Source organism: Lutjanus erythropterus, chromosome 17 (genome assembly GCF_056507025.1).
Source record: "Lutjanus erythropterus isolate fLutEry1 chromosome 17, fLutEry1.hap2, whole genome shotgun sequence".
In the NCBI taxonomy this organism is placed as follows: Eukaryota; Metazoa; Chordata; class Actinopteri; order Lutjaniformes; family Lutjanidae; genus Lutjanus; species Lutjanus erythropterus.
This window is the reverse complement of record NC_139333.1, coordinates 22,471,706-22,495,220: the sequence shown is the minus strand read 5'-3', so window position 1 is coordinate 22,495,220 and position 23,515 is coordinate 22,471,706. Positions and strand designations below refer to the sequence as shown.

Here is a 23,515-nt window from a genome sequence, read left to right as displayed (position 1 = left end):
AGAGAGGCAAAATGTGACATTCACAAACACACATTGCATAAGTAAATGCACATACACATGCAGACGCACACTCCAGGAATCAATATTGATTAATGCAGGTCTTGCTCTCACACAGTAGGCCTTTCTGAACCACTGATTTTGCCTTTTGCATTTGAGTCTGCGCATGAGTGTGTGTGCGTGTGTGTGCATAAGAGAGACAGGGATGGGTAGAGGGAATAGTGTGACCGCTGTATCGGGTTTCCACCGACGAGCATGCACCTATGTTTTTCCACAGTGTGAGGGCTGTTAGCTTGGCGGCGCTAAAAGATGGTGTCACACGGATCCAGAGAGCTTCACTAAATGTTTAATGTGGCATGAGTGGGAGGCCATCAGAGGACAGGCGGGTGGGGCTGGAGGGAACCATAGAGGCCCGCTGTATGTGTGTGTGTGTGTGTGTGTGTGTGTGTGTGTGTGTGTGTGTGTGTATGTGTGTGTGTGTGTGTGTGTGTGTGTGTGTGTGTGTGTGTGTGTGTGTGTGGCCGCCTGCTCAGCACTCACTCACTCACATACACTCTTAGAACTAAAGATGCTAACTAGAACCATAGAGGGTTTTTCAGCTTGTCCACATAGGAGAACCTCTAATGAATCCTGGTACAACTTTTTAGAAATGTTCCACTTGGAGCCCTTTCAGCGGGTTCTACCTAGAACCCAACATAAAGGATTGTACCTCAATCCATTAAATCCAGAATATTTTCACCTATCTATGGATGCTTACAAGAACCCACCCATGAATGTCTACCAAGAACCCTTTTATAATCCAATGGCTTCATCTAGAACCCTAAGGGGGTTCTACCAAGAACATTCTCATTTTACAAGGATTTTATTCAGAACCCACCCAGGGGGGTTCTGTCCAGAATTTTTCCACCATCTAAGGATGCTAACACAAACCCACCCAGGGGGTTCTACAGAGAACCCCATTATGTTCCAGTGGTTTCATCTAGAACCCCCAGAGGAGGTTCTACAAAGACCCCTTTTATATTCCAAGGATTTTATCTCAAACCCACCCAGGGGGTTCTACAGAGAACCCTTTTATATTACGGTAGTTCAGTTTCAAGGATTTTAACAATCATTGAAGAACTCTGTCTACCAAAAGGTTCCTTGATAGCACTCTTAGTCTTACAAAGAACCCTTGACAAAGCCTTTCTTCAAAAGAGGGTTCTCCAGAAGCAAATGGTTCTGGGTAGGACCCCATCCCTTCAGGAAGAACCCTTTTCGAAAACCCTTATTGCTAAGAGTGTAGACACCGTCAGAGAGATGGAGAGCAAAATGGTGATTTCACTTGAAAATCTTTATGTGTGGTTGTCAGCGTGGGAACACAAAGCTGAAACACTGAAAAAGTTCAAATATTATGAGGCCATATCTGCAAGTGCAGCCTGCTGAATCCACGATGGAGAGCAGCAAAAGGAGGCCAGCATGTGTGTGTGTGTGTGTGTTCGTGTGTGTGTGTTATGTGGAAGACAAATGAGCACTGCAACGTAGGCTACTAGCCCTCTCCTGCCCTCCTTTTCCTACGTGCTAACCCTGCTGCCTCTCCTCCTCTTCCTCCACCTCCTCAGCCTCCACAGAAGTTATATAATGGTGAACTCCTCAGCCTTTGTTATCTCACACCAACCACACACTACGCCTTGCCGGCTTGATGAGAGACAGAGGAGCAGAGGAGGGAAGAGGAGTGAGAGCACGGGAGGCCGAGAGAAGAGAAAGTAGGATGGTTTTAGCTGAAAATCTGCGCTCAGTGAGGGAAAGAAAGAAAGAAAGAAAAGTCTGTGTGCCATTTTCTATATTGTAGTATTATTATTGTAGCTTTATTACAGTCAGACCTATTGCCATCTTCCTCTTGAACAACCTTTTGGCTACTCTGCTCAGTGCACTTCAAGGGATAGACTGGAGTTTTGAACTGGGGTTGTATGAGGTACTTATCCAGATACTCTTAGAATTAAGGGTTCCAAAAGAGCTCTTCCTGAAGGGCTGAGGTTCTACAGAGAACCATTTGCATCTGAAGAATGCTTTTTTGAAGAAAGGGTTCCTTGTAAGACTAAGGATTCCATTAAGAACAGTTTTTACACAAAGAATCCTTTTTGGAAAAAGGAGCTCTTTTGACAAGGTTTCTTTGTACTATAATAGGGTAGATTTAGGCTGGAACCCCCAGAGAGGGTTCTGGGTCAAACCATTGCATGAAGGGTTCTCCTTTAGAACCTCTCCTAGGGGGTTCTGGGCAAAACCTTGACAGATGGTTCTATGTATAACCCTCTTATGTTGGGTTGTGGAGCCTTTATAAAAGGTTAGGGTTAAACCCCAAAAGGGTTCTCCTATGGGAACAAGCCAAAGAACTCCATATGGTTCTAGTTAGCACCTTTATTTCTAAGAATGTAGTTAGTGTATTACTCACAGTAGATGGCTGTCTGCATGCAACCAGTTTGGAATAGCAGCAGGTGCACCGGTGTAGGAAGTTAAGCAATGAACTGCTGTGAAAACATATTTACCCACCTACAAAAATATGTTTAAGTCTACACTTTATTAAGGGTGGAGCAGCAGAGAAGCTGTCTCTATCCTCTAGTTGTTTGTGCTTAATAATATTTCTATTTTTGTCAAAGGAGTCTGGTGACTTTGGAGAGAGCGATATAACAAGTGATATAAAAAAAAGTTACTCATCAGAAAGCTGTCTGACGCCAATGTTGAGCAGTGAAGAAGTCTAAATACACTTAAATGCACGACATGTAAATTCTGTCACTCGGAGTCTGTCACATTAAAGCAATAAGAAAAGATGCTACGTTTAGTCACATGCACAGACTTCCTTCCACACTCTGACACATGCACCCTGTAGTTTCCTGGAAGTTGTAGCAACTAGCAGCTAGCTAGCAACAAGTAGCAGGAAATGCACTGTTACCTTGAATAAATTACAGATTTCTCTGTGTTTAAAGATTGATGGAAACATTTGGGATAATGTAAGTACACAACTCAACAAAATATATAATATCAGTCCAGTTTTTTTAGATTATTTTAATCTGGAAATATTACAGCTTTAAAGGAGCAATATGGAGCAATTGTGCAGTCGAAATAATAAGTTGGAGCCATAGACTGTGTGTTAAACAGGTTGAAATCCTATTTGCAGGAACACTGCAGGAGTGCAGGAACAATGCAGGAATGCACAACGAGTGCAACGCTGTAATTTGACAATAACAAGCAACGACAAGTCTTCCGCTGTAAACTGATCAGCTGTTTTAACTGCCAGTTGTCTGTTGTCGATGTAAAACTAAGTCTGTTATCCTGAAAATACACACTCTGCAGTTTGAATTCAGTGACTGCCTGCCAGACTCCATTGACAATTTGCTCAATTTAACAGTTACAAAGCTCTACTCCTTCTAAAAGATTATCATCTTTATTATTATTAACTCTCTCAGACACTTATTCATTTGGCATTAATTTGAACCCTAATTATCGTGAAACATGTAAATACTAACACAAGTCATGGGCTGGAGTAGAAACTTCAAAGGACAACACAATGGTTGTAGTTTTGCTGTCAGAGAAGCGAGAAGCTCTACTTAGCATGTTTGCCAACCACCATATACTGTAGAAAATACACAGACTACGGATAAGTAGTTAATACATCTCCACTTTAAATCCTTTAATGCATTAAGTTATGATTTGGACTCCAGCCATCACCAGCTGACTCTGACTTTACTCTGACACAAGAGAGAAGTCCAGCTCTTTGTGTCAACTTCCCTCCTGATTTCGTAGTGGAAAATGTGCATGAGGGTGGCAGCTATTTGTTGACATCACTTAATCTCATGCCATCCTGCTGTGAAAAAACACTCAGCACTTTCAAAAAATGGCGAGAGGATGTTGATGTCCTCACACCATCCACACACGCTGTGACTAGATTATCAAACCGCTTTGCTATATTCAGAAAATCTCACCAACTTCATGTCTTTTCGTATGAGGCCAGCTGAAGCTTGCAGCCATACACCCATGCAGGCTTACATGCCTTCTTGGACCTAAAACAGTCCTGTGGTACAAATCTGCAGAGCCAAAATATCACATTTCTGTTTGTAGCAGACTCCCATGGCTAACTGAAGCTTTGTTTGTATCCAGAATAGAGTAATTGTGCAAACAGGGCTTCAGTAGCTGCGATACATTTAGGCATGACTTTCCCTTTGTTGTGACTAATGAGGGTGAATATGCCATCTGTTACATCATCACAACTGAGAGAGAGTGAACGGGGCCAAGAGCTGAGTCATGACACTCCTGTTCTCCACTGCTTCGGAGGAATAATCTGACTGGGGGAAGTGAATGAGTAACGCTCTTTTCCTCCTTCAGCAGATACCGTCGTGACGCCCTGGAGCAATAAGCTACTGACCCCCCGCTGCTCAGAGAGTCAGTCATCGACGGTCGTGGTTGCGCCGGGCAGTGCGTGTGGAGCTGTTTGGGGTGAAAAGCGGGGTGTTGATGATGTCAGCTTGGCCAGGATAAATAAATAGTGGTATGTTTTTGAACGTCACAGCAGAAATCAGAGGTGACATGTACTCAGCTCCTGTTCCCGATGATTATACAGTTTAGTCACTCAAAGTTTTGTTTGTCTCCTGTTAATCCTTTTATTGTTTATTCAACCTAGTCACGTATACTTCACTGCTGTTAGACATTCGTCATGACCCTGTCATATTCTGGTTCCTCAACAATACTCCTGATTACTACACATGGATTCTAACCAGGCCTACTGAAAATTACACCCATCTAAAGTATAAAAATACTTATCCATACTAATATAAAAGGAGTTGACAGTTTTGATTGACTGTATTTAATAGTGATCATAGTCGGATTATTAAATGACTATGAAAAATGTATTATTATTATTATTTTTAAAGCTAAAACCTAAACAGAAGGGATTCTTTAAGGCAAAAATCCTCTTAAAATGGGGGTCTTATCTGTTGCATGGGGTCAATGAAAAAGTTTGGGAATATGAATCATTCCTGCATCGACATGTATCATAAAATTGGCATAGTTGTTGGGGTAACATGATGCAGTGCACAGCTCTCTCCACTAGAGGTCACTGAACAAAAGCAACTGACAGCAGTTAAAGCGAAAGTGACACCTTTCTCATTGTTCCTATCATTAGCAGCATCTGCACAAGCACCACCCAAATAACAAAGTTGAGCAGCAAATGATGCAGAAGAATTAGAGTTTTTTTAAAATCCATTGGCTTGCATTAGTTTAAATACCTAGATGCACTCATAGTCTATAATTTAGTTTCCATTGCAATTGAACTTTTCTTCTGTGGTGCTTTATTTAGCCCCTAATTGATTTATCTTGATTTGTATTCAGGTTCGGTTCACCTGCAACCTAAAAAATAAATAAAATAAATAAATAAACAACCTTTGTCGAAACAAACATTGGTATCATTATGTGCCTTTAAATCTCCTATCAGTCAGCACCTGGACTGAACATGGAGCCAGAAGTGAAACCAGCACAGCAAAACTTGTACTTTGCTTCCACCATCTGTTCAACAGGCAAAACTGCAGCTTGTAGAAAATGGAAGCCCATAAAAAGGCACTTCTGCATTTAATCAGTGCTTTAAATGACTGATACCACAGAAATAAGAAATTGTTCACAATGCGTTGTGGTGTTTCCTCTAGGCTGACAGCTTTGGAGGGCGGAGAGGCCATTAGTGGAGCGGCACAGCTAACGCATTGTTCATTCTGTGATAAAAGCACCAGATTTGGCAGATGTGTGGATTGATACATTTGAAACAAGAGGACTACATTCAGTCGAGTGCAGATCCCGACCAGGCAACAGATGGTGAAGCACCTACTGCAATACCACCACAACTGCTGGACACAACCAGCAAGAAACTGCAAAGTTCTGCCAATATTAACATGACCTTCCTAACTGGAACAAGATTTCAAACTGAAGTGGATCACTTGTGACGGTTAAGAAGAGTTAGAAGTCAGCTGTCAGTGGTCGTAAAGAAAAGAGCAGTCAAACAATAGAATTACTGCCTCACAGTTGTTTGTATCCACCAACTAGTCAAGTTACAGTTTACATCCGTGTCTGTCCAGTTTCATGTGGTGAAGACTTTGAAGAAACGTAATAAGCAAATCACCACTGCACTGACCTGTAACTTTGAAGGAATTAAATAAATGTTGTCTTCACTTAGACATTATTTTTAAAGAGGAGGACTGATAGAGAGCTGAATATTATGATGTCACAGTGGAGTTGACCTTTGATCTTTTGGATATAAACTGCCGTCATGTATTTGTGACGTTTGAAGCAGTGAACATTATCGTGAGGTGTCTCACACAGGTTGATCACAAGAGTTGGTGCTTTTCATGTTGATGTCCAGTCAGAGTTGATGGTAAATGTAGTCAGCTGAAGCAATTAATTCCTCAGTGTTGCTATAATGGCAGAGAAAGAGGAGTTCTATTGCAGGACTGGACGCAGGAAGAACTACAGTCTTTTTCAGCTTGGATTTCTAGTCTCTGCCTCTCGGTAGCTTTAGGCTAAGGTGGAAGCTCAGTTTGAAGTTTGAAGCTCACATGTACTGCGTCCTGATGCATGCAAGCACTGCTACACGGCCCCACAAGCACGAAAACTCTGCTTTCTCGGTTAAAATAGCACACTCCGAGGAATTTATTTCCTCTACATCCCCGTAAGCCAGCTGTATTTTGTTATTAAATCACTTTGAACTGCTGCCGTTCTGCCTTGAGTCTGCATTCTGGATCCATCCTTTTGTTTCACTGCTTTGCTTGACAACAACACGGAAGGATCACTTCTGTTTTTCGTGAATACAGCTGTGCAAAAACTCACGTTTCTCTTGTGCTTATGCATGTAGCCTCGACCGAAGCATGTTCTGAGGTTTCAAGTCTTGTCCTTTTTAGCACAGCCATTGGGTATGAAGCTCTGAGAACTTCTTAAATTTAGGTAACCACACAGAAGTACTGTGGCTGAACAGATCTACCATGACAATGACAGGAAAGTAAAGTTTCTCTTAAAACCAAACCACGACAGTTTAGATTAATAAATCTAAATAAAGGATTATCAGTCAGAAAAGACTGTTGCAGCACAGACTGGGTCTTGAGAGACAATCTTAAGAAATAAGAGGAGCTTGAATATTAAACTTGTTGTGATTTGTTTGAAGCAGGTACACCAGTCCTTTTTCATTTCAGTTTGTCCTTCATGCTTCCAACTTTCTGTTTCAATCACATCTTCATCTCCTCAAACGTCCCTCCGCAATGTGTCCGCCCACGACTGTGTCCTGTCAAGTGTTGAGGCCTGTCTGTCCAGTGCTAATTAGGGTTCTTGTGTCTGACGGAGCTCAGTCCTCAGGGCTTGAATTGGAGGAGTGAAAATGGTTTCAGAGACGGATTTCACAGATTTGCTGCCTGTCTCATCAATAATTTCTCTCTGTTAATTTATACAAATTCATATAGCATTAAAAATGGTGTCATTTATCTCTTTGCGACACAAACACTGTACCTTTTTAAGTTCTAAAACTTGAGGGTAAACATTATACCTGCAGATTTTATATATTCGATCTTAAAAATGTACATGATAGAAACAAGCCTGCAGGAAAACCTTTTTTAAATGCCTAATCCTGCTGCTGAGAGCATCAGTGTATAACTGACCAATAAAACAAATCAGACATGTTGTTGCAGTTTGTTTTTTAGTTCAGTTTAAAATGAAACCATTTTATGAGCTGTGGTTTATTCGAGGAGCCTTAAATAATGCTAAACTGTACAGATAAAGAACACCACCTTCCTTTTTTCTTCACAATCACCCCGGGGAGGAAGAGAGCGACAGTTTCTGTAAAAAAAAAAAAACCCTCTGCTTACAATCAGTCGCTGTCAGCGTGGGAATCAGATGGTGATCACAGTTGTTATTAAAGCAGGTAAGCAAATCTTACATCGTGGGTCATATATTTTGCAGTTTTTGTGCTTTAATTCTGTGTTGTTGACTGTGTGGTTGTTGTGCTTTGACATACAGCATGTTGGTGTAAGTTTGCTGTCTGCTGTAGTGTAAAACATTATCTATATCGTTAGCTTAAACTGTTATGAATTGGCAATGATTGTAATAAATAATAATAATAATAACTTAATTCATATAGTGCATTTAAAAACAGAGTTTGCTGAGAGGTTTGACAGACAAAGCCAGACAAAGTCCAAAAATCATGACCTGGTTACTGAAGATAATCCACAGACCTCGCTGTGGGCATTTTCATGTTGGAACTACTTCATTTCTTTTAGTCAAAAAGAAAGCTGCCCCCATAGTTTCTAAAGTAGATCTGGTAGATTCTACCGCAGAGAGAAAGTAGTTCCTAAATGAAATGGCTCGGAATGAGGTCTACCATTTAGTCCAATTATTTTTTACAGCTAATATCTCCAAAACTCTGCAACACCCAATAAATCTAGATGGCTAAATAACCCAACACAGACCAGGGTTAATTTATGTATTCGTCAAACATTATTTTCACTATTATTTTGAGTGATTTTGGTTAGTGTTTGATCTAAATAAATTATTTATTTTTCAAGCTTTGATCCTTTGCAGCACGTCTGGGGCAGGCGCCTGATAAAGTACAAACGTATTACTATCATCTTTAAAACTATCCACACACACCAACCACCCTGTATTTATTTTATCACTCTAACAGCTCTGCCTGTCACACTTCAGCTGGCAGAGTTATTCAAAAATAAAATATATATTGTCATTATTAGCTTACTTAAAGTCAAAGCCTGCTCTACACAGAGCCAGTAGTAAAAGTTGGACTTTGCTTCCACCATCTGTTCAACAGATAAAGCTGCAACATGTAGAAACTGGAGCCCCATAAAGAAGACAGCTGTGCACATGGTGCTTCAAAAGACTGATCCCACTCTGATGAGAAATCATTTATCATATGTTCAAACTGAGCTGTGTTAACTAGCCCAGGTTAAATCAGTTTAACAAGGTTCTTCGTGTGTAAATGAGTTATTTCTTTGTTTTTGTCTTCCACAGTCAGTTCCGTTCTTGATAGTTTCACATCCTGTGAACTTGCTGAAAGCTAAAAATGATGACGCCTGTGCAAATAGAAATATTGCTGAAACCTTACCTGGATCAGCTGACTGAAGGGGACATGAGGAAATTTCAGTGGCACTTGAAGCTGAATGAAAAAGATGGATCCCGACCCATCACAGAGTCCCAGCTACAGAACGCTACCACAGAGCAAACTGTGGATAAACTGGTTCAGGTTTACGGGGAAGATGAGGCTGTGGCCGTGACAGTGAAAATTTTCCGTGAGATGGCACTTAATAACCCTGCAAACAAGTTAAGTCAAGGTATATCTCTTTGTACAGCTGTGTCCTGCCTGCTTGGTAACCTGTGAGCACGGACAGTTTATACTTCCATGTTTTATGTATTTTTAATGGACAATAAAAATGTAGAGAACACAAATGTTTTATACATTTATAGTGTAATTTTTATTGTGTAGTTGTTACAAGTTGCTCTAAGTGTCATTATCTGTTCCTGAGCTTCATGTGAAAACAGAAAGAGAGTTAATGTTTCAGTAAAGTATAACATAAAATACCCACTGAGGAAGATAATATTTCCTAATAGCTTGTTTATTTGATTTGCAGCAAAAGCAGACAGAGACAAGCACAAGCAAACACATGAGCCTGTGAGAGACGTAGATCCAACTGTCCCAAGTTTGTGTGAAAACTCAAAGTTGAATAAGGTGAGTTATTTAATCGTCTGTTTAACTACAGTACATTACACATAGTCTTGTAGTTAAAGTCTTTCTCCTTAAACAAATTCAAGTGAGATTTTAATGTCAGACTCCATACAAGAACATCAAAGAGGAGCAGGAGGCTTTTGAAAAAGTCAATTCATCACCAGCAGTTAATTAAATATAGTTAATATAATTTGAATTTGATTGGTCAAATCTTATGTAAGTTACAAAGCAGACTGGATGATAGAAAGGCTCAAAAGATCTAAGGTCTAAATCATACGAAATAATCTGAAGCCTGCTAATGTATCTCTTGTTTTATTTGCAGCCCATCATAGTGGAAAGGTGAGTATTATTCATCCTTCTGAGCTTTTTCCTTTTAAAAAAAATCAGATTTTTTTCTGTCATAAAACAATCGACCATTTCCACTAAAAGAGTTGTTATTATATACGAATATGTGTGTGAGTGTGTGTGTGTGTGTGTGTGTGACCAGTGTGATGTGTATATCGTCACCCCCTCGACTAACAGGATTGGTTTCTTAGGTTTATGATGTCATATACCCAGCCTGACTAAATCTGTTTTTTTTTTTAGATTGCCCTTTCTCACTGCAGTTTCAATGCTCAGACATGTTGTTTATTGATTATTTCTCTGCTTTAATGTCTTTTAACACACAAAAAACACCACATGGGCATCTGAACAAGGTTAAAAACATGATTTTCACTGTCTTAAAAAAAAAAAACACTAGGCATTTCATATTAGGATTGACTAGTAAAACAAAGTCACAGTGCCCACTTACGAAATCGCAGCCCAAGACTCTTGCTGTGTTTGGATTTTTGATGAGAGCCTACAGTAACATCCCTTGTTTCATATGCTCACAGGATGGATGACCCAGATGACTTCTTGAGACAGAGACCTGTACCAGAAGACACAATAGAGATCATAGAGGAGGACAAGGTAAATAACTGCAAGGGCTGAACGAACAAACAAACAGCTGTAGACAATAATCAGACTTGTTGTTTTTGACAAACCTTTCCTTCTGCATGTTTAGATCGGTGACAGTCCCATAGTGCTGGTGACAGATGGCGACTTAAAGACTTCACATTTGAAACACGGTCATTTCAGAGGAAGGATTTTTTTTTGGGAAAGGATGCCAAAACTGTCCAGAAGAAAACCTTGTGATGAAGAACACAGCAGCACAAACCAAGGGGATCATTCCCAACAGACTCAGGAAAACAATGGCCGGAAGACAAAGAAAAAGATAAAAGTAGGATGGATGCATTATGATAATAAAAAAAAGGCTTTCAAGGAAGTAGGAGACAAACGAGGAGGGGGAATGAGAAGACTCAGCATTTCAAAGGATGCTCAGAAAAAGGATTTGATGCAAGAAGCGATTAGCCTGTTCTTTCCAGGTGGGAAAAACAGTCTGGGGTCCTTGTCAGATTTTGAATTAGATCTCAAAAATTATAAAGTGGAGACGCTCGACGATTCGATCACAGTTGGACAATTGTACGCAGACACAAAACTCATCACTCTAAAATTTTATTTGACCACGCAGACAAAAGGAAACGACAGCCCAGACAGTCAGAGCTCAGGGTTGGATCCATCCGTGGAGAAACAAGAGACGTCTAAGACTGAGTCACTCGGTCACGGAGCAGGGTCGGCTCATTCATCTCCGAAGAGGGTGGAGACAAGCAGTGTGTTTGCGTGTTCATGTGTATTATTATAGCACGACATCCCAACAGCAAGAAATACCATGAAATGGGCTACTGTGGGTTAAATAATACTGAATGGCACTGACTGCTTTTATCACACACAAAAATACATAGAGAACAACAGATGTGGACTGTCGCTACTTCAGCCAACACCATCAAGATGTCATGAGTTAGATTTATATCTGTATCTGTTTAACTAAGAAAATTATCTGTATTTGGTTAAGTCCGGCAGATGCCTTATTTTCTAAACCAAAATCCACTGGTGATCATGGAGCTGACTTTTTCCAAATAATAATGAGCAAGTCTGGATAGAAGAAATATCTGTATCTAAGAGAGAGGGAGAGAGAAAGTGAAAGAGAGAGCTAGTTAAAAGAGCACAAGTGGATCCAAGTTAAAACGAGGCCACCGAAAAACAGAGCTGCATGCTGCTCTTTTGCCCCTTTCCAGTGGCTCCCCATGGCTTTGACAAAAAAACACATGAATTTTTTTTTTCTCATTTTAATATTTATTATTATTGTTGTTGACCTAAAGTGATTCTTACATCCTCCAACTGTAAACATGTGTGGTCTACACAGACAATCATTTTAAAAAATATATTTTTTGTCAACTAAAATTGCTCACAACAGCTTAAGAGTCAAAACTGTCAGCAGCTGATCAACTGTACTACTTAAACCAAAGTGACAGAGCATGAAACTGCAGCTGAGGCCTCACAAAAGCTGAGACTCTTATCCATTATTATGTATATATGTATTTTTCTTAACATGTGGGTGCAATGTAATGTGTTGTTGTGTGTGGGTTTTATATTCACTGGCATCATCATGTGACTTTGATATGACCAGAGCGTGTTTATTTAAAGATGGCGTCTCTGCATGCTTGAAATGTCACCGCTGGATGTGCCAATAAATTGCCCTTAAAGGAGCTAAAGTGTGTGGACCTTCTTTCATGCTGTCCGGCGCCTGCCTTAAACAGTATTTGGATGCGTGCGGCTGCTCCGCATTGTTCATAACCTACAACTACAACTTGGGAAGAGCCTGCAAAATGAAAAATATTCAGCACCATGGACAGCACCCTGCCCATGCACACACAACAAGTGTGTTTATTTCAAGGCAATCAAACTGTCAGTTAACTACGAGTGCACAGACGTACTTTGATTTTATTATCCCCACCAGGTGGAAGCCAGGAGGGGATCATGCAGTCGCTTCCCCGTGTGTGTGAGTGATCACTGGCCTTACAGCTTGTCTGCAGCTAATCTCGAATACTACTGGACCCATCAGCCAAAAAGTTTTTGTGTACTTACATGATTGTATGCTGACAGGCCTCTGTGATTCAAAATTCTTGAAAACCCTCAAAAAACCCTTTAAAAAAAAAGAGGTTTATGTCTTTATGTTAATGCATTATGTTTTCAGGTCATCCCATTCTTGTGAGCACCATGTCTCAACAACGCCACGAGGGAATTTCTTCAGACTTGACACAAATATTCACTTGGCCTTAAAGATTAACTGATCACATTTTGGTGTTCAAAGGTCAAAGGTCAAGGTCACACTAACCTCTCTAAACACGCTTTTGATCGTAACTCAAGATTTCATACACTAATTATGACAAAATTATACACAAATATCTGATAGAATAAAATGATGAGGTGATGACGTTTTATATTCAAAAGGTAAAAGATCAACTTCACTGTGATGTCATAATGTTACGCTTTCTATCAGTCTTCTGTACTCCTCTGTAAAAAACAGTGAAGACAGCATATAGCTGATTCATTGGTGAAGTGGTACAACTGCAGTAATTTTACACGACCAGTGACAGCTGAGTTCTCACTCTTCTCAACCGAATACTAGGGTCTTTCTTTGTACTAGAAAAAACGTGGTTCCTAAATGAAACTGCTCACAGCAAGGTCTGTGGATTATCTTGAGTAGCCAGGTCATAATTTCTGGAAGGAGACGTTGGTGTTTAGTATTTAGCTCAGTATTTTCCACTATAAACTGATGCAGAAAAGCCACAAACTGGCAGGAAAAAAAATCCCCAGAATGCAGAATATGAAGTGTTTGATGTTCAGAAGTTTCTCTCCCTGACTTCATTTGCATCCTTCCCCGGTGTTGAAATGAAACCTTCGCCCTTGTCTGCAAGGTTAATTTTTGCAGAGGAAGATTGAGGAAAGCAATGGAAACACAGAATGCATCACAGATTATGCACCGTGCTTGTTATTCTGTTGATCCTGGAGAACATGGTGAAGACGAGACTTGTGATCATTTGGTCAAAGACTAGTTGTCATGTCAATGTTGCTAAACTAGTTAGCATTAGCTAATGCTAACCAATGTGGTGGTGGAAAGTAAAGGTTAAGGTCAACAAATGCAACTATACAGAGTACAACACAGTGAGAATCAGTCTCTGCATTTAACCCATCTGATTATCAGGAGCAGAGGGCAGCCGATGTGTAGCACTGGGAAACGAATCCAGCTGTAAGACAGTAACTAAATACAGATAAGTACAAATTGGAAGTACTTGCAACTTGAGTATTTTCTGCTATTTTACATGTCTACATAGGCAAATATTGTACTTTTCACTCAGCTACTTTTATCTGACAACATTGGTAACAAGTTTTGCAAACTCAGACTAACACAATATAATTAATGAATAATTTCTGATCATTTTATCAATAAAGCTTTATTGGTCCCCATGGGAAATCCACAAGCTACCCTGCAGTATGTAACATAATAAAATAAAAATATATAAATAAATTAAAATTACCTACACATTTACCAACACTGGAACATTAAAGCCATTCTGCATAATGAGAAATATTTCTTTTGCTACTTTAAGTGTATTTTAATGAAAATACTTGTCATTTTCAATGCAGGATTATTTCTACACTGTGGTAGTACTACATGCAAATGTACATGCGAAAGCTTGTCCAGGTGAAGAGACTTAAAAAAAAAAAAAAAAGAAAGAAAAGAAGGATGTGTTCATCCTCTTCTAAGACTCTTGTTTCTTAATGAACTGAAGAAAATATTTGACATGAGGAATATCAGTTTATTTTACGGTTTCTATATTTTTTTTGTTAATCTTTTTATATATTTTTTGCAGATGTTACATGATTTAGAATTCAAGCCATTGCCTTTGCTGAGGTGTAATAAAGTGAAACTGTGATGTCTCAAGAATTACTTGATATTAATATTGAAAAAGTTCTTTATTTGCTGCAAAATCATTTCATTAACAAACTCACTGTATAATATACCAACAGAGCTACCCAGAACATGCTGCTGCAGGTCTCATTTTCTCGGAAATGAAACTGTTTTAAGAGCTGTGGTCTATTCAAAGAGGCCTTAAATTAAGCAAGACAGCGCAGACAAAAACCCAGCTTCCTGTTTTCTTCACTGTCACCCAGGAAGGAAACGAGACACAGTTTCTTATGTCTGTGAAAATACTCCTCTGCTTATAATCAGTCGCTGTCAGCATCTGAATCACAGCTGAAGTGGGTAAGAATTTCCTTTAACTTTTAATCTGTTGGATTTTAGCCCTGATTGAATACAATATCATTATGCATCTAAAATAATGCTGATTTTTATTTTTTGTAATGTTTTCATCTCTTGTCCAAGACCCAGATAAAGACCATTCATGAGGAGTACCAGCCGACAGAAATCATGTAGGGCTGCAGAAAAACATGGAGCAAAAGAGTATTGCTGATCAGACAGTCGAGGTCTCTCAAGGTAAGGATGTTGGGATGACGAGAAAAAAAGTAGTGCAAAGGAAGAGTTCAGTCCAAAACTGTAAATATGAGCAAAAAAGCAGAAGAATCCAGGTGTAATGAATGTGCTCTTTGGTGGCACAAAGCTAAAAAGACATGATTCAGATTTAATAGTGAAATTCTAAACTTTCCACTATAAAACAGCCTTCAGAATAAATGCTTTTTAGTGCCTTGGACCTTTTTCAAACCGTAGATATAAGATTTGACTGATAACCAAACGAGCGTCAGATGGTTCTTGATCCAGCTTCAGTGATCATTCACTACACTGTTTTTTTTTTTTTTTGTTACAAACTGCTGAAATTGAGTTTTGTGGTTTCTTTCAGTTCCTTCTTTACAGGCGACAGTTCAGCATTTCAGTCCCAGCTACACTGCGCAGAGTGGAAGCAATGTGGTCGCTCCCTCCTTCATTGGTTCGAGCATTGGCAGCGTAAACATCAGTATCTACTCAACAGACCAAGGTAGATATTTTAAGGGTGTAATGAAGCGTTTTGCTTTCATATGAACTGAAAACTGAAGGAAAACCTTAGCGCTGTATGTTAAAAGACAGCTGCTGTTTGATGTTTTCTTTGTTTCATATCTGGTTTTGCGACTGTTTTCAGCAGCCATCTGTTTATCTGTTTGTTTTTTTCAAGCATCCCAGTGAACCAAATTAGCTCCAGTGTCTTTCAAGATTTTTGGAAACTTGCTGCTATCAAGTGATCCAGCACGCATTTCCACCAGAACCATTGTAATCGAGGATATTACCAGCAGAAGGTGTTGCTCAGTGCACAACAGTCTGTAGAATATGACACAATATTACACTCTGGTTCCACAGAAAAGCCTGCTATTTTTTGGTTCAAGCTGGGAACCAAATTATTTTTGGTGGAAATGCTCAGAACAGTTCAGAATTAGCTTTGATTAGATTTGCTTGGATCGAAACGGCCCAGTTCCCTGTTGGTGGGAGCCTACAGGGCTAAAATACAATGGCAAAAGGTTTGTGTTTACAATGAACAGGTTAAGAACAGGGTTAGGGTCTGAGTTTGTTTCATTTCAGAGCAGTCTGAGTTCATATATGTGCAGAAAGTGTGAAAATGCCCTGAGGATTAACTGAACCTGCATTTGAGCTCTACTGATCCCTGTCTTCTTTTGCAGGGTCTATCGTTTCTTCAACAGAAGCACCAAACCATGACATTATAGACAGCTGTGGCACACTGCAGCCTCAAAGTGAGTTCTTACCACCATTACTTAAATGCTTTTAGGAATTTGACGTACTGAGAGAAGTTCTTCAACCTAAAAAACCTAAATAACCTTTGAATTCATGTTATTGTTCAGATAATAGGATCGCAGAATGTCAACAAAAACTGAAAGCTGCTCTGAAGAGTAAGTTCAGTCACTTTCGCGAGGGGATGTCATCAGGAACAGACAAGACGTCTCTCAATAAGATCTACACGGAGGTCTACATCACAGAGGGAGGAAGTGGCAAAGTCAATAATGAGCATGAGGTGAGACAGATCGAGACGACGTCCAGGAGGCATGTGGCCCAGGAGAAATCAATCCACTGCAAAGACCTCTTTGTTCCTCAACAAGGACGAGACTACCGCGTAAGAACTGTGATCACAAGGGGAGTTGCTGGCATCGGAAAAACCGTTTCTGTCAATAAATTCACTCTGGACTGGGCTGAAGACAGAGAAAACACCAACCTGGACTTTGTGTTCCCTCTCTCTTTCCGAGAGCTGAATCTGATGAAAAAGCAAACCTTCAGTCTAGAGGAGCTTATCGGTGTCTTTTTCTCTGACACAAAAGACACAGGAATCTTTGCTAATGATAAAAACAAAATACTCTTCATCCTGGACGGTCTGGACGAAAGCCGTCTGTCTCTGAACTTCCACAAAAGTGAAATAATATCAGATGTGACGCAGGAAACCACAGCTTCTTTGCTTCTGACCAACCTCATCAGGGGCAAACTGCTTCCTTTGGCTCTTGTTTGGATAACATCTCGCCCAGTGGCTTCCGGTAAGATCCCTCTGGAGCACATTGATCTGGTGACAGAGGTGCGAGGGTTCAACAACCCCCAGAAAGATGAGTACTTCAAGAGGAAAATCAGCGACAAGAGCTTGGCAAACAGGGTGATCACGCATGTGAAATCCTGCAGGAGTCTTCACATCATGTGTCACATACCGGTCTTCTGTTGGATGGCGGCAAGCGTTCTCGAGAAGAAGCTGGTGACGACAGACAGTAAAGACACTCCAAAGACCCTCACTCAAATGTACATACAATTTTTGTCCTTGTATGTGGACAACATGAAGGAGAGGCTGCCTGGGAGAAGAGAATCGAACGCTGACAGCTTGAGAGCGAACCTCATCTCACTGGGTAAACTGGCCTTCGAAGAGCTCCAGAAGGGCAACTTGATCTTCTATGAGAGTGACCTCGGCCTGAACGGCATAAATGTCACGCAGGCCTCCATGTTCTCAGGAGTCTACACGCAGATCTTCAACGAGGAGCTGTCACTGTGCAAGGAGAAGATGTTCTGCTTTGTGCATCTGAGCGTCCAGGAATTCTTTGCAGCACTGTACGTCTACCTGAAATTCCACAACGAAAACACCAACGTCTTGGTCAAGAAGTCGTCCGCTTCGAGGAGGTTCCCGTTCAGAGATCCTTCAGAGGTGATCCTCTACAAGGAAGCAGTAGAAAAGGCTCTGCGGTGCGAAAATGGACATTTTGACATCTTCCTGCGCTTCCTTTTGGGCCTGTCTCTGGAATCCAATCAGACTCTGCTAAAACATCTAATGACCAGCAACAAAACAAACCAAAAGACAAGAACAGAGATCATTAAACACATAAAGGAGAAGATCAGGACAAATCCAGCTCCGGACAGATGCCTCAATCTCTTTCACTGTCTGAATGAGCTGAACGACCGCTCTCTTGTGGACGAGATTCAGTCCTACCTCAGATCGGGCAGTCTTAACAAAGCCAAACTTTCACCTTCTCAGTGGGCCACTCTGGTCTTTGTACTGCTGACATCAGAGGAGGAGCTGAGTGTGTTTGAACTGAGCAACTACACCCGGTCAGAGGAAGGACTGCAGCGGCTGCTGCCTGTCATGAAAACCGCCGAAAAGGCAAAGTAAGAACCAAAATTACACTATTTGGCAAATAAATACATGGTCAAATATGAGTCTCAGCAGAATGGGACATTTCCAGATGACTTTATTTATCTTTCTCATACCTTCTTTCCTGCTGCAGTTTAAATGCATGTAATCTGACTGTGACCTGCTGTGAAATGCTGGCAAATGGCATCAGCTCATTCAAACTTAAAGAGCTGGACCTGGGCAACAACAACCTGACAGATGCAGGAATAATTCAGCTTTCTGGTGGACTGAAGAGCAGCAAACTGGAGACACTCAGGTCAATGTCTAACAAATTTCTTTCTTCTGAATCAAATATATTTTAATTTCACGATTTCCAAACAAGTGGCTTTAACATTTCCTGTGTGTTTTGTTTGTTTAGACTAAGGAGCTGCAACCTGACAGCACACAGCTCTGATGTCCTGGCCTCAGTCATCAGCTCAGCCTCCTGCCAGCTGAAAGTACTGGACCTCTCTGACAACGACTTACAGGACGTAGGAGTCAAACAGCTCTGTGGTGGACTGGGGAGTCCTCGCTGTAAACTGGAAATACTCCAGTGAGTACCCTGAGTGACCCGATTAATTATTTGACGTCAGAATACAGCACAGCGTCAAACATGCAAACTCAGCTGTTGCTGTCATTGTCATGGAGATCAGCCGGATGAAATGTCTTGTTCTCTTGTGCTTTTGAAGTTTGTCCCTGTGCAGACTGACAGAAGAAAGCTGCGCTCTCCTGGCATCTGCTTTGAACTCATCCCGTCTGAGAGAGCTCGACCTGAGCTACAACCACCCAGGAGAGTCAGGCCTGGAGCTGCTGTCTGCTCTGCTGGACGACCCACGGTGCAGCCTGCAGAAACTCAGGTAATGGTGTCGTCAGCTAGAGTCTCAATAATCAGCCATCTGAAGTTAGCTTATCACAGATATGCTGCTTCTGGTTAATGTCAGCCGATAACAAACAAGGCACTGGCATAAGCAGACTAATATACTGTATGTGTGAAATGCAGAAATGAGAAATGCAGACTGTGCCACAAAATCGACTGTAAAACCTTTATGTGACAACTTCTACTGGGACATGCAGGCTTCAATAACCTTGGTTGTAAAGCTGGTTGTTTCAAACAATCTAAATAAATTGGACTTTCTAAATTAATAACATTGTTCACATTAATAAGTTTGGACTTATTGTCCCCTTTATTGTTTCCTTATTAATTTTATTCAGTCTCATTTACGCTATTCTATGCAACTTAAAGAAAACAGAGTATTATATACAAAAGCACTTGATTAAAAGCTTTGAACACATCTGGATAAGAAAACATTATACATTATACTACACAAAAACTGTATTTAAAACTTTCAGCTCAGTTGTGGTGGCATTGCAGTAGGTGCTTCACCATGTGCTGCCTGGCATAAATCTGCCCCTTCTCAACTGTAAAATGCACCTCTATGACAGAACAGACTGGGACTTACTAACTTAATCATTAATCATCATCATTAGGTAGTGGTCTTTTTTTTATTATGTAGGTCTTGGATCATTGCAACAAACTATCTGGTTGTTCCCGAATCATTCCATCATTTTTGTGTACAGTTTGTAAAGTTTTAGCCAATTTAATGACACAAATGTCTGAAAACTGTGGTCTTCTGTTATGTTTTAGTGTGGAGCAGTGCGGTGAATCCAGGATTCAGCCAGCTCCAAAGAAATGTGAGTAACCAGAACTTTGAACTTTCCTTCTGAAGTCATAAGACAGCCTTGACTAATGTATAATAGTGACTGATATTCTTCATCTGTTACATCAGACACCAAAAAACTCAGCCTGGACCCAAACACAGCACACAGAGACCTTTCTCTGTCCGAGGGAAACAGGAAAGCGACGCGTTGGACCAAGCAGCAGTATCCCGATCACCCAGAAAGGTTTGATTACTGGACTCAGGTGTTGTGCACCGAGGGCCTGACTGGGCGCTGCTACTGGGAGACAGAATGGAGGGGGAGAGCTTTCATAGGTGTAGCCTACAGACGGATGTGCAGGAAGGGAGAAGGTCATGACAGCTGGTTAGGCAAAAACGACTCTTCCTGGGGACTGTTCTGCATCAAAGATGGCTACAAGACCTGGCACAAGGGCATGAGCACTGCGCTAAACGTCCCACCCAGCTCCAGCAAAGTGGGAGTCTACCTGGACTGGTCAGCGGGGACTCTGTCCTTCTTCATGGTCTCCTGTGGTGAACCCATCCTCCTCCACACCTTCCACACCACCTTCACTGAGCCGGTCTACCCAGGGTTTTGGTTTGGCTGGGTGGACTCCACTGTGTACCTGTGCTAAACGTTACCTGGACACAGTGAACAGCTTCACATTGTCCCTGTCCAACGAAACACTGAGGACATGTAACATAATGTATTTTTTTCTTTCCTCCTGCCCTTGAGCCTTATAGAGCGAATTCACACCAGCCTTGTTTGAACCAGCATTTGGTGCGGTTTGTTTTGGTTGGTGTGAAGACTCTCTGGTCTGCCTCGAAGGGGTTCTGTTAGACCGTCAAGTGAATCCTGAAAGTGCTTCACTTCTGGTATGAACAGCGGTCAGTCCTCCACAATTTTGCAGGATTTTGGGGGACTGTTGCAGTCTAAAATGCCTGATTTTCACAACAGCTTTTCTAAAAAAATTCAATGAAACTGTGGGATTAAGTGAAAAATGTGCCGTCTTACTGATTTTATTTTGTATATTTGTATAGCGGGAAATAAAATGAACAAATAAATGCAAAAATTAATTCCACACTTATTTTTTTCTCCTTATATTTCCAGATTTTTTAATTTATTCCTCTTTATAAATCTGTATTTATTTCCTTATTCTTTTAGTGTTATTTTTTAGAAAGAAAATGCAAACACACCTTAAAACCCAAGCTTATGAAACCAGTGCTAGATACTAAGAGGAAGTGAAAAAAAAAAGGTTTTAGAATTTGGTGAAAAAAAAAGAAAGAAAGATGATCTAGGCACTCTTTTTACTGAGATATGAATAGAATGTATTTTGATGACATTTTATATATATATGTGTGTGTGTGTATATATATATACACACACACACATATATATAATTTGTAATAAAGCTTTTCATTAATGAAAACACAAAAAAACACCAAAGGGAGAAGTAGAACATGGAATTTCACTTTCAACAATCATTTTATTAGCAGTCCCAAGAGGCAATGAAAAAAAAACACAAATCAAAGAAAAAAAAAAAAAAAAAAGAAACAGAAATTAAGATTACAGTCAAGACGGTGGGCTAATCAAAAATCAGTGAACATAAAGACGGAACAGAGGGCTGCACACACACCAAACAAACACAAAAGTCACATTGTTAAAAAAAAAAAAGGAACAAAGTGATAAATGAAGAAGACTGAATTTAGTCTCATGTATGTGTGTGTGTGTGTGTGTGTGTGTGAGTGAGTGAGTGTGTGTTGGCTGATCCCTCTGTTCCTCAGAAGAAATTCACCAGGACCGACCCCACATACATTCACACACATGCGCGCGCACACACACACACAAGCACTCTCATACCTCACACTCTCGCTCTCACACACACACAAACATATCAAAAAGCCAGTCAAGGCGTCTTCCTCTCTTCAGTAAAAGCCATGATTTTATATTTAGGCTATTTGTGACAGAGAAACCAACCATTAACAAACCACAGCTGTTCAGGCAGGTCTTTAAAATTGTTATTTGCTATTAATTCTGTACAGATTATATATTTTATTTACACACTGAACAGTTTCAGTGCGGAGACAACTCAAAAATTTGCAAACGTTAACTGATGTCCATTTATCCGCTGTCATTCTGTGCTCATTTCTGTCTGCTGGAAATTGCTTTATTTATTTTTTACAATTTTAAACATCAAAAGTTTTGATTAATATAAAGTCTGCAGCACTACGTCATCAACAGACAGAAACTCATCACGCGGAGGATTCCCCATCACTGTGATGCTGAGATCAAAAGTCCACACCTGTTCTTGCTTTCTTTTGTCTTTTGTTCTTTAATTTTTTCTATTTAATTTTTTGTGTCTGGCCGTTCTCTTTGCTGCAGAGACTTTGAACTAATGAAAGCTTCCTCTCAGAACATCCGAGCCGCACGTTTGCATCAAAAAATGCAACTGAAGCTGATTTAAACAACTCTGGATTACACCAGTTACTGTAATGACTGGTCACAGTAACCATGTGCACCTTTGTTTTCAGTTTGTTTGTGGACGCTGAACCCATAGTTTTACATTTCAAGACAGCTCTTTAAAAGGACAGTTTGGATTATTTGAATTCGGTTGTAGGTTGTACTTGGTGTAAGTCAGTGTATTAACTACATCAGATGACAGTTAGCATCCACAGAAGCTAAGCAATGTGGCCTACTGCTGTCGACAGGGTCAGCAGCTACATTTATTTTTGCTGCTAAAAAAACAAAAAAATAATATAAATTTTAACATAAACTATATTTAGAAAATTTCCACTGCTCTACTTTGTGTCAGTCTTTTCAAAAGGGGAAACTGTCATTATAGAAGCCAAATATCACTCTCTCAAAACCAACCAAACTCCATAGGCGAAATCCCTAATTTTACCTCACAGAATATGAGATTTTCTGGTCACCCTCTGCCTCGATCGCTCAGTTAATTTGTGTTTAAGTGTTTTAAAAAGTTAGTTCGGATTCACCAAAGTTCCCCAATAACACAAACAAACTAACAGATCAAGGCAACGGCAGATCAACAACTTCCGTGTCCTGGAAGGTAAAATCACTGTTTTCATCCATGGAGTTTGGTTGGTTTGGAGAGAAGTGATATTTGATTTGTTAAACAGCAGTTTCTCATCAGAAAAAGCTGTCTGCCGGCAAAGTAAGGCAAAAATATTATAAACATAACATACGCTTCAACTGATTTTTTTAGGTGGCTACAATATCATCAAATTTCGGTCTCTCTTGTTCAACCAGACTCCATGAAGAAAGAAGTAATTTCACTTTGCAGAACTAGGGGAGTTGCTGCTGTACTGCTGCCTTGATCCGTGTGCGTTATTGTGTGACTTTGGTGAATCCGAGCTAAACTCTTAAAGCACTGGAATGACACAATAACTCGCAGAAACTGATCGAGGCAGCTGTACACCAACAACCCCCATGCTCCGTAGGGTAACAGTGCTGCTCTCTGGAGGGAGTGATATTTGGCTCCAATAACAGTGGCTGCAAGATGGAAAAGGCGACAAGGTAAAGCGGTGAAACTATT

At 40.4% G+C, this 23,515-nt stretch overlaps 2 protein-coding genes across 2 annotated transcripts; both read left to right on the top strand.

The window, feature by feature from the left end:
• Nucleotides 1-7,669: 7,669 nt before the first annotated feature.
• Nucleotides 7,670-10,717, top strand: LOC146312204 (uncharacterized). Its single transcript, XM_084741531.1, has 5 exons — nucleotides 7,670-7,918; nucleotides 9,019-9,338; nucleotides 9,636-9,733; nucleotides 10,053-10,069; nucleotides 10,603-10,717. Exons 2-5 carry the CDS (start codon nucleotides 9,071-9,073, stop codon nucleotides 10,697-10,699), a joined length of 480 nt encoding a protein of 159 aa, XP_084597657.1. The 5' UTR covers nucleotides 7,670-7,918; nucleotides 9,019-9,070; the 3' UTR covers nucleotides 10,700-10,717.
• Nucleotides 10,718-14,725: 4,008 nt separating this feature from the next.
• LOC146312203 (NACHT, LRR and PYD domains-containing protein 3-like) lies at nucleotides 14,726-21,034 on the top strand. Its single transcript, XM_084741617.1, has 10 exons — nucleotides 14,726-14,915; nucleotides 15,036-15,146; nucleotides 15,508-15,642; nucleotides 16,316-16,387; nucleotides 16,496-18,284; nucleotides 18,404-18,565; nucleotides 18,668-18,841; nucleotides 18,978-19,145; nucleotides 19,934-19,980; nucleotides 20,076-21,034. The coding sequence occupies exons 2-10, from the start codon at nucleotides 15,101-15,103 to the stop codon at nucleotides 20,594-20,596; spliced, it is 3,114 nt and encodes a 1,037-aa protein (XP_084597743.1). The 5' UTR covers nucleotides 14,726-14,915; nucleotides 15,036-15,100; the 3' UTR covers nucleotides 20,597-21,034.
• Nucleotides 21,035-23,515: the final 2,481 nt, after the last annotated feature.

Bases quoted from the DNA above. Each gene is read 5' to 3' on its own strand.
- LOC146312204 (XM_084741531.1), top strand. From the start codon at position 9,071: ATGATGACGCCTGTGCAAATAGAAATATTGCTGAAACCTTACCTGGAT. The intron at 9,339-9,635 runs GTATATCTCTTT...TTTGATTTGCAG, and splicing joins TGCAAACAAGTTAAGTCAAG to CAAAAGCAGACAGAGACAAG.
- LOC146312203 (XM_084741617.1), top strand. From the start codon at position 15,101: ATGGAGCAAAAGAGTATTGCTGATCAGACAGTCGAGGTCTCTCAAG. The intron at 15,643-16,315 runs GTAGATATTTTA...CTTCTTTTGCAG, and splicing joins TATCTACTCAACAGACCAAG to GGTCTATCGTTTCTTCAACA. The intron at 19,981-20,075 runs GTGAGTAACCAG...CTGTTACATCAG, and splicing joins TCAGCCAGCTCCAAAGAAAT to ACACCAAAAAACTCAGCCTG.